This window comes from Excalfactoria chinensis, chromosome 3 (assembly GCF_039878825.1).
Source record: "Excalfactoria chinensis isolate bCotChi1 chromosome 3, bCotChi1.hap2, whole genome shotgun sequence".
Classification (NCBI taxonomy): domain Eukaryota; kingdom Metazoa; phylum Chordata; class Aves; order Galliformes; family Phasianidae; genus Excalfactoria; species Excalfactoria chinensis.
This window is the reverse complement of record NC_092827.1, coordinates 66,200,599-66,211,677: the sequence shown is the minus strand read 5'-3', so window position 1 is coordinate 66,211,677 and position 11,079 is coordinate 66,200,599. Positions and strand designations below refer to the sequence as shown.

Sequence of the window (11,079 nt, the reverse complement as noted above, 5' to 3'; positions counted from 1 at the left end):
ACAAAAGCCAACAATAAGATTTTTATTAATTACTAAAAATATGTTTTCCTACAAAGAACCTCAGTCTAATTTTGGCACATAATATACACACGTCTGTGTTCCATATATTCCACTCATTTACATATACTGGAAATGAATCTGAGAAAAGCATAGCAACAAGACAGCACTGAGTAATTTAATAATGGAAACAAATCAGGATTTACTTATCTATCCATGACGGTGCAAAGATTGAATAGCTTTTAAATATCTTATACATTTTTGCTTTGTTCATTATGTTGACAAAGGCTTTTCATTAAATGTAAAAATTTGGCCTCATAGGGACTTACATGTAACTACAATATAGTGCTGCAGTTGTTAGTCAAAGATGATGCTGGCAATTTGCCTTGCTGCCTACTTGACCAAAAATGTTTTTTCAAGATCAAACTTGAACAGGGCTATAGACTATCTACTAAAATCTTCTTATCACAATAAAGTTATACAAGTCATATGGAACACTGAAATGTTAAACTATGTCTTTAAAAGGGGCAAATTGAAACAGCTGTTATTTTTATAAAATTCAGCAGTAGAAATTTTTTTTTTAACCCTTAGTCTATAAAGAAATTGAAAAAATAAGTGCACATAAAATACTATTTCTAATGAATTATAGAATTAAAAATTGAGTTCTACAAGAGCCAGACTTTTGAATGAAGAGCTGTCCAGATAAGCTGGTTAATAACTAGCAAGCCACCTTGGGAATGAAATTTGTCTGTGGGTCCTTATAGACTTATGTATTTTCTATATGCTTTCTATATATTTTTAGTGATTGTTAAATATTACCTTAATTTAGGATTTGGATTCATAAGAATGAGGAAGAATAGTAATCACAGTTCAAATGAAAAGGCAAATGCAAGGCCTGTTGTAGTTTTTGATTACAAGGTTGATGTGAACTATATAATTAATCAAAGTAAATAGAAGTAAAGCTACACATTTTTACACATAATAAAATATGGGAATTATTTGCTCAGCTTTAATCATCATAGTCATTATCGAGCCACAGCTGAATGAAGCTCTGTCTCCCAGTTAGAGTCCAACAGCCAGCTGTAGTAGTTTCATGAATTGCTTTCTTTCATCTCTTCACTTCATCCTGTGGGACCCATGACTCCATTTGTGGGAGTTTTGCACATATGGAGAGATATCAAACCCCTAGACTGTTTTCTGTGGCTTTTCAATTTTTATTTTTATTCCCGCCCCCCCCCCTTCCCCCAATCAATTTCAATCAATTTCAATTCTTTGAATGTGTTTCTTGTGCTCTGTTTGGTTTCTGTAGAATCTGTGAGCATCTTGTTTCAGGGATGCACTGTACGTGATGAGATCATACCTTGCTTTTGGTCACCCTCAAACTCTTATAGAAGAGTGGAAGGCAAGGAAAAGGGTGCAGACACCTGGGGCCTAGATAGCAGGGAGTCATCCAGCTAACACCACCTGATATGCTTTTATGTATAAGCACTTAGTTGAGTATGAACTATGTTTGTAAATGGATGATCCTATGATTATTGTGAAAGTACACCAGGTAACACATGTAAAGCCCACAGGTGTCTTGTCTGATAGATGTTAGCACAAGTAATTGTATGCATTTTATACCTGCAACTTATTTAAGGGAGGTTGGAAGTGGAACACTTCTCTTTATCAATTTATCTTGACCTCTTTTGTATCAGAACATAGGCTAACCCATACAGAAAGCTTTGTCAGAAATAACTTTCTCCCTCATCCTAGATGAATTCATTGTCCCCAGTGTAATTTATTCTATTGTTCAAACTGCATTTAGCTGGAGTACTTCCAGCATGTCATTTTTGGAACCACCCAGGTCTTTCTCCCTATAGGTAATAGCTCATTCAGAAATCTAAACGTCTGAGTCATATACTAATCTTAAGTCATCTGTTATAGTTTTGTAACCCAGTTATAGTTAGTTATGAAAATTAAACCCCACCATGAAATACACTGATGTACTTCATCTATTCATTTGGAAATTGAATAATAATAATAATAATAATAATATCTCCATTTTAACACTGAATTTCAAGGAACTTAACAGAAAAAGAGAACTTAAGACCACAGCTGTTCCAGCAGAACTTGCAAAGGAAGCCCAGAGATTTCTAGATTTCAAAGTTTTAAAGGACTGTTAAAACATTCAATCTAACCTACACAGCAGAGGCATGGATTCCTACCCCACTGCTCTTGTACTGGTCTAAGTGGTAGCAAGCTGCTTAGAAGTAGCCTGTTGTTCCAGGGGTAATACTTCTATAAGCTTGTGAAAATTATTACATTTATGAGATCTGTTTTGGATGTCAGCTTTTACTGAAATTACATAGGAAATCAACAAATTATGCTGCAGTTAATATTATTATTTTTGAACCCAGAGATTAGAAAGATGATATTTACCATAAAAGGTAGTTCATGATGTACAACCAACCCCGGAGAACAAATTTGGATGAAATCCTTACTACTCATATCTTCTATTTCTGGTATGCATACATGACCCAGTGGTGGAGAAATATTCTATACAGCCTAATTCAATGGTCAGTTCTTTCTGAGACAGTGTGGAACCAGACTCACTGGGGTCCTGCCATTCCCCGGTGGTTTTTAGTAATGTACGCTACTTGACATGAAGCTCACATGATCCAAAATGGAAGTCCCTAAGGCTGATGCAGAAGGAAATAAAAACACCATTTAGCAGACAGAAAGCAGCAAAGGGAGGTGGTGTAAAGAAATGAGATGTACCTGTGTTTGTGTCAGATGAACCAGTTTGAAACAAAATGCAATAAAAGTAAAACACCAAAGAAAAACATTAGTATGGGAGCTATTGTTACCCTGTTAGTGCTCCTAAACGTTAGCAAATCTGACTTGATGATCTTTGTAATTAGTGTTGCTCTTTTTCACACTCTACTAAACAAGCAGGTAGATTGATAAGACATGTGAATCTGATTCTAGTATTTGTGTGCATGCACTGGTTAGCAGGGGAAAGCAGCACGTGTATTCAGTATTGTAAGCCTTTCTGTCAAGATTCCTATGATGAAGACGATGTTTACTTTATAGGTGGCCAGGGAAAAGTATGCAGTGAGCATTTTCACAGTCATAAAGAGAAGAGAAGCAAATCTGTCTCCTCAAAGGTCATAATCTTCCATATAAACCACTCAGCTTGAAACAATATGCTATTGATCTTTCTTTCTTTCAAGACACTCAGAGATGGAAAGAAGGGTTTTATTACGGGGTAGCTGGTTAAATGCAATCAGGACAAAATTAATCTCTGCTTTGCACTGTCTTTATACTGACTTGAAAATCTGCACTGTAAAAAGTGCTTCTACATGCATGTAGTAAGAGGAAACTGCACTATCTCAGAGACCTTCAAGGCCTCTGAAAGTCTTTGCTGCTCTCTCTTCTCCAAGTGTAAACTCAGAGCAGATTCCTGAATACAATTATGCCAGCCCTTTCAAAGTCCTGTGGAAAATGCATTGCACAGCCACATATATAAAGACCAACTTAATGTAGTGGGGGGAATGAGTAAACGCAGTAGAATTTGAGGTTTTGTGAACTTCATTAGCTATTTTTTTAGAATTCTTGAGGTTTCGCAAAACTGAAAACCAAATGTCTTAGGAAGACAAAAAAGCCCTCTCCCTCCTAGCTTGGCTCAGACCCCTGGACCTGAGAGAAAGGGGAAAGTTCCTTGGCTCCCACTACCCTGCAAGACCAAGGCCAGCCAAATTGGAAGGAGCTTCCATGGCAAACGGCGAAGCAGTGATGCTTGCGTTGGCGTTTTCTGCTCTAGTGACAGACTGAACCTTTTGAAGTCTTCTGTGTTTTGAAAGAGCAACATGTTTTCCTACTGGAATTTCAAGTGGTGATGACAAAGTCAGTGATTTTCTGTACTTCATTATCCATATATATATATGGAGACTTCATTCTCCATATATATATATATAAACAAAACAAAACATCAATGGTGTTTATCCACCTATACATTTGATGGGGCTCTATCCTCTGGATTCATCACACTTCTCAGAGCCCAAACCCACACCTCTTCTCATCAGCTGCAGAATCCTTCCACAGATGTTGCACAAACCTGCTTCCAGCCTCACCAAAGCAGGGATCCTGGTCTTCCCTTTGAATTCTGAAACTTTTCTGCGCTGCAGGACAGGACCAACTACAGGAATTCGTTCTCCTGTTCCACATGGAGTGTGTTTGCTGCTCTACTGCAGGACAAATGATGAGTCTTAGGGTTGCTTTAGGAGGACATTTTCCAGACCTCTGCAGAACTGGGAACAAGGTGTGAGAGAGACGTTCTGTGTTTAAACTGAGGCATGGCTCCCTCCATGAGAAGCATGCCTAGGGCAGCCCAGAGCCAGGTCAAAGTAGATCAACGCTCCCATCAGAAGAGAGGGATGAGGTGAACCCTTGAGGAACTGATTGTCCCATTTACCAACAGGGTGACTGTGCCCAGGGCAGCCGTTGAATTGCAAAGTGAAAAGAAAGGGTTGAGAAGGAGAGGGTTCTGCGCTGGGGAAGGCTGCGCTTTGCCGCAGCACGAGCCCTCATTTGCCGACATACAAAGCCGGAGAGGCCGAGGCTCGTAAAGCCCAGCGGAGGGTCCCGACCGAGCACGGTACTTGGCGCCGCCTCCCGGGGACTCTGCCGCACCGGCCCGGCCGCGCTCCACCATCCCTGGAGCCGCGAGTAGTCGAGGGGCACAACATCCCGACCAGACCGCCACCCCCGTCTTCTCTCCTACCCTCCCCTCCGAGGGGCCCGGCCCGCCTCCCACACCGCCCCCACTTGGGGCGGTACAGAGCAGGGGGCCGGGCCGCCGTCGCCCCGCAGGTAGGAGAGAGCGGGCGGCCCGGCGGGGAGGGGGCGGCGGGGGGCCGTGTCACTGCCGCCGAGGAGCGAGCCGGGGGCGCGCCCCGCAGCCGCTGATTGACAGCGGGGCCCGGCCCGCAGCCCATAAAGGCGGCGGCTCGGGCCGCGGGGCCGCGGAAGGACGTGAGACGGCGGTAGGGCGCCGTGCTCCGCAACGCCGGCAGCGCTCCGGGAGAAGGCAGAGCCCTCTCGCCCCGTCGGCTCTCCTCATGCCAGGTGAGGCGTAAAGGCGGCTGTCTCTCTCTGCAGGCTGATCTGGCTCCAAACAGCTCTCCGGGGGCAGTGCGCACCGTGTTGCCATATGGTTCTAGGAGGGTGGAAGGAGGAACCTCCTGCCCCGGAGTGGGAGCTGCCTCGGGGGGACCCACGGGAAGCGAGAGGTGGGATTGAGCCGCTGCCCTGCGTTCGTCTGTGTGTGGCTGTAGCTGTAGTACATCGGGGCGCTGATAAGAGCTGCTGGAGGTAAAAAAGATCTGTATGAAAAAGGAGAAAAGAAAGGTGGTATCCCTGAGCGCTTCCAAAAGTGCGTGGAGTGCTGGGAGTACTGATGGGTGCATGCAGAAAAAGGAATGTCTTCACGTTCAAGTGGCTGCCGCCTGCTCCATTCATTGTGGGAGCGCACTCATATGGAGCTGTAGTTTTGCGTCTTGTGGTTGTACAGCGCTGCAGGGCAGGAATAGCATCGTGTTGAAAGGCGCTTTCTCCAGCTATGATTCGGTACAATGCGTTGTAGGAATGGATAAGTATATGTGTGTGAGAAAGAGGAGTCTGTATGATGATACTGGGAAAGGTCCTGGAAGCTATTTCCAGTAGTTAAAACTGGCTTCTGTGCTATGTCTTATGCAGTACTGTGTGGTGCTATCTATGCCACGTGGTAACAACCAGAGAGGAGAAAAAAAGCATTTTTCTGTATGGCTTTCCATTTATTTATTTATTTTTAACACTCCTAGGGCCGTTTGCATGAAAATGAACCTTATTCATTATCATTTCCTACCATCATCCTGTGGCTTGATGCCATAATGCTTTACTTCTGAGTCTGTATGGCAACTATCAGAGAAGATAAATATTCTGATTTGATATTTGTAGTATATAATGAAAGTTCTGTTTATGGTGTATGCTGAGGTTAATTAAAATACGTTTGTAGCTGATAATGATTATTTCCCTAATGCTACTTTTTGGTTTATTCTTAGGAGTTATGCTGCAGAGGAGCAAGTTGTTGTGGCTTGCTGTCTTGATAACCCTGTGGGTTTCCTCAGATGCTCAGGGTAAGTTTCAATGCTTCTTAGAGCAACTCACAGACCTGAAGTCTGGCTTAGAAATAGGCTTGCCTGACTTATAGTAGACACAGTAATTCTGTAAGACTTTTAAAAAGTCTCGGAATTGTAGTTGCTGGGGCTTATTTTGATAGTTGCATTCAGCTGCTGCAAGATGGAGGTTCTGTAATTAATAACTAAAACCAGTTTTTGTAGAAATTGTTGATCAACAAACACACCTGTGTCATCTCAGAAGTAATTGCTGTCGTGCTTACTTCTGTGGTGTAAATGTATGGCAGCCTAAACAGAATGGCTGAGTCGGCTGAATTTCTGAAGAAGATGGAAATGGAGCAATAACCCTCTACTGACCAAATGTGAACTGGCACAATGCCAGGCCCTCATTTTACATCTGACTTTCTGCCCTGAACTTTTAAAAAGCACTTCTCATGCTTCCTGTTTTTGTGTGGCCAGATGGCTTCTCAGAATTTGATTTTTATTAGGTGACAGTGAAAATACCAGAATTGGCTCATTCCTTATCCATATATTTTATATATTTATATATATCTCGAATGATTACATTGTTACATGCACCTGTGCGCGTACTGTGTGCGTGTTATATAGTGCTCTAAAATGTGTGATTGTATGTTGTATAGGTTATATAATGAAAAATAATTATGCCTAGGCTTAGAAGAAGAAAGCTGTTGTAAATGCAAATTACAGGTGAAAAATACAGTTAACTTGCATGTTAGTAGAACAATTGTAAGAAAGTATTGACTTTACTAATCTTCATGTGTGTTGCTGTTACTATGTATTGTGTGCAGAGTTGTGTTTCTGAAGTCATGCTGTAATGCACTGTTTACTTTTCCAGATGATGCCAAAGAAGAGGAGAATACCTTTGATTTACTTCAAATCAGTAACATAAACCGAAAGACAATTGGAGCAAAATTGTTTCGGGGTCCAGATCCCACTGTCCCAGCATATCGTTTCATTCGGTTTGACCATATACCTCCATTTAAACCAGAGAAGTTAAAAAAGATTGTTAAACTCATACGGCAAAATGAGGGCTTTATCCTTTCAGCCACTCTGAGACAGGACAGGCAATCTAGAGGCACTATCCTTGCTTTAGAGGGTCCTGGCATCAGTGAGAGGCAGTTTGAGATAATTTCCAATGGCCGAGCCAACACCCTGGACCTCATTTATTGGGTGGATGGCTTCCAGAACGTGATTTCCCTGGAAGATGTGGACCTTGCTGACTCGCAGTGGAAGAATCTCACCGTGCAAGTAACAGGAGAGAACTACAACCTCTATGTTGGCTGTGACCTTATTGACAGCTTCATCCTGGAGGAGCCTTTCTATGAGCAACTGAAAGCAGAGAACAGCAGAATGTATGTGGTGAAAGGGTCCATTCGGGAGAATCATTTCAGGGTAGGTAACCTGTAAGTCTTTGTCAAGGTAAGACTGTAGCTGCAAATAGTCACTGAAGATTCAATAGGTGCAGTTTTGTTATCACGAAGACTCTTGGATTTTCTGAGGTCAGAGGTATTGCCAAGAAGAGTTTTCCAGGATATGTTTTTATTCATTACTGGATACCTACTTGCATGTATTTGGGAGTTCCTTAAAGTTCAAAGGACTGAAAAAGAAAAGTCTAAGACCAGGAAAAATGCACAGTGTGTTTATGGGTGTTTCTATACAACCACCCTCTTTCTTCTGTAGGTGTAAGAACTTCTGAATGTGTCACGTTTTAAGGGGTGATTCTCTGGAAATCTCTTGAAGACCTGTTTGTTCAGCATTATGTCTGTTTTATTCACAGAACCTGTCAATATGTGTTAAATTTTATTTGGGAAAAATCAGGTGAAGGAAAAGAATTTTTAATAGAGTAGAAGGATGTGGTATTGCTCTGTCCGCTAATGGAATGTCTTGGTTTGCCATTTTGAATAACCTTTCATTTCAGTTTCAAAGATAAAAAGAGGGAAGTTTGAAAAGCAAACAAAACCAAAACAAAATGTTCTTATCAGTCTGGTAGGAAATTTTTCTTTTTGTGGAAAAACATCTTGCTTCTCTTTTGCTTTAAGCACTTTCAAACTCTCCAGTTCTATCAGATGAAAATTACTTTCTCTCCACAAAATGATGTGATCTGGTCCTGGTGCTCTAAGGATGGCTTCTTTACGCTTAAAGTTGAAATCAAATTAATCTGTGGCTTCAAAAATTTGAAAAGCTCTTGATTTTCCCATCTTGTTGTGCCATCTAGTTGTCAGTCAGGGTGTGACATGCTGGAGGGTGGTCCTATGGGTTGACTAGCTTTGGCACAAAAGCCAGAAGTTTTTGCTCACACCCTCTCCCTCAGCCTCCATGTCTACATTTGCCAGTCACTTGTGCTCATGGAACTAGTTGCGGAGATGTACAGTTTGATGGACCACTGAAATCTACTATTAGAATAATTCCTTTCTTAGTTGAGATTCTTTTTTATAAGTGAAACGCAGTAGTCTCTTCTTGTGGTATTGTATCAGGGTAGTGTTCTCACAGTTGGGGAGAGAACCAGGTATGATGCATGGGGAAACTGGCAAAGAATGGAACTACAGTGGGTAGGAACTTCAGAAGTTGGGTTTGACTTTGTGGCCCATGTGTTATGGAACTACAATCTAAAATGCACCATATGGAAATAGAGATTTGAACTCATAGCTGATGAATTCCTGATTTACTATGACCTATTTCAGAAAATACTTAACTTGTTGCTTAAAGTACTGAAATTGTATATAATAAAAGTATCAGTATATATATTTTTCCATGCTTTGGAGATTGTTTTATCTTTGTATTTAGTCATGGGTAAATGCAGTCAGTAGTATGGGATTGAGACAGGTCAGTTATTGTATAATCCCAAATCTATCAAGCTGGTTTTGATTTATATTTTTTATTATTACAGGGTCTCTTGCAAAATATTCATTTAATCTTTGATACTTCAATAGAGGATGTTCTACGTAAAAAAGGATGCCAGAGGAGCCAGTCAAGTAAGGCTTTCTTTTTTTATTGTTAAACTCATAAATGGTTTTCAGTAGACTTCAAAAATGAGAATGTCACTGATGGCATGTTGTATTAAAGCCATGAAACAGATCTATTTGCAATTGTAGAGGATTCTTACTTGATAATGGAAAAGAAAGCAAGCTGGTTTTTGGTGGTGGAAGGAAAGTGCTTGTTTGCTACCTTGAGATACCACCTCTAGAATCCAACTGACTTCTGTAGTTCGCACTGCTTAGGTTTGTAACTCTGAGTATCTGATTTTAAGTTGAGATAAAAATCTATCAAGAAAAAAAAAAGTTAGAATGCATATGCAAATGAGGAAAAATCTCTGTTTTGAGTACAGGACTGAGAATATTGCTTCTGACTAATGCTCCTGAGTCTCAGTGGGTTCACAACAAGTCTGCATGTCTTAAAGACAACTAATTATTTAACAGTGAGTTTATTGAATGAAAGAGGCTTTAGGTTTGAATCCCAGAAAGCTTTTCATCAAACCAGCCAAAGCAAAAATAAGAAGGGGGAAAAAAAAAGTAGTTATGGAAGGCATGTGTATGATGGGCTACAGTAGATTTTTATTAGTCCTGTTCATGCTGACCTCTCCAGGAGGAGAGCACTCTGTGTGTGGGAGTTTTTTTGGATTCATCATGATAGTAATGAAACTTTGTCAAGTGTGCGCTAATGTTTTGCAGTAGAACTAATGGGAGGTGCTATTCTGCTTTCCAGAGTTTGTAACTGGCAGCAGTTCAGTAAAGGCTCAAAGATGACTGTTTCCATTAGAGGAACATGGTGGCTGTACAAGGCAGTCAGGACATTAGGGTTTTATATGAAACTCCTCTCATCTGAAATGCAATTATTTCTTGGCAGAGTGACAGAAATAAGACATCGAGTAAGCTGTTTAAGTGGGCTGTACTCAGCCTTTTAAGCAGTAGCAGTGTAAACTTATTCAGAGAGAGAGAGAGAGATTTGAGTTTTTGTAATTAAAAGTTTCTGAACGGCATACAATACATATAAATGTGTATTTATATAAGTGCATATGTATATATTCAAAAAAACCAAACTGGGCTTGCTAGTTGGTTTTTAAATCTTGATAAAGAATACTGGTTGTCTATTCCAGGGATGAATCTTGCTGCAGGCACTCAGACACAAATGTGATGATGTGCCATAAATGAATTGTGTTAGCTACAATGGATGGCACAAGCAAGAAACAAGACCTTGCTTGTTAAATGTCATCTATTCCAGACACACTGCTTGATAACATACTCAGAACTTGCTCAGAATAGATTATTGGTGTTTAGCCTTGTTAGTGGAAAAAAGTACTTAAGAACTACTACAGAAAAAAATAGGAAAAATTAAACATGCTTATGTCTAATTGAAATCTGAATAAAAGAGGTGGTTTCAGGAATTAAATAGGTTGCCTTCAAATCTTTTGTGTTTTTATTTGTTGACTAATACAAAGGAAGATGGTTTGCCCAAATATTTTGAAATATTACCAAGCAAAAAATGGAATATTTGAGTACAGTATTTCCACTATAAAGGGGAAGCCAATGGGTGCTTAAGGGAATAATTGAGTTCTACATGCTAATACATACCTTATCTGCCTTAATGCATATTTTTTCATGTCTGTCAAATACCAAATTTTCAGGTCCAGTAAACTATGCAGATTTTGTTTTGTATCCTTCCTGGAAAATGCTTATGAAATAGTTCTATACACAATATTTTTACTTTTGACTTTACAACACCAAGATAACGCTTCAGTACGGAAATTGCTTATCCAATGACAGAAGTGGGATAATGGTATGCTGTGGTTTGAGGCCATTAGAAGGACCTGAGAAGCCTATCGCATACTTGAATGTGGTTTTATAGCATTATCTATTCACCTTATCATAGTTATAAAGACATGAGGGGTATGCTACTGACCACAGAA

The 11,079-nt window shown here is 40.4% G+C and overlaps 1 protein-coding gene across 1 annotated transcript in view; it reads left to right on the top strand.

The window, feature by feature from the left end:
• Positions 1–4,913: 4,913 nt before the first annotated feature.
• The window catches only part of THBS2 (thrombospondin 2), a 32,058-nt gene continuing 25,892 nt past the window's right edge, over positions 4,914–11,079 (top strand). Inside the window, exons 1-4 of the mRNA XM_072333251.1 lie at positions 4,914–5,106; positions 6,081–6,155; positions 7,012–7,568; positions 9,064–9,148. Coding sequence (XP_072189352.1) covers positions 5,100–5,106; positions 6,081–6,155; positions 7,012–7,568; positions 9,064–9,148 — 724 coding nt within the window. The 5' untranslated portion in view covers positions 4,914–5,099. The remainder of the gene's footprint in view (positions 5,107–6,080; positions 6,156–7,011; positions 7,569–9,063; positions 9,149–11,079) is intronic.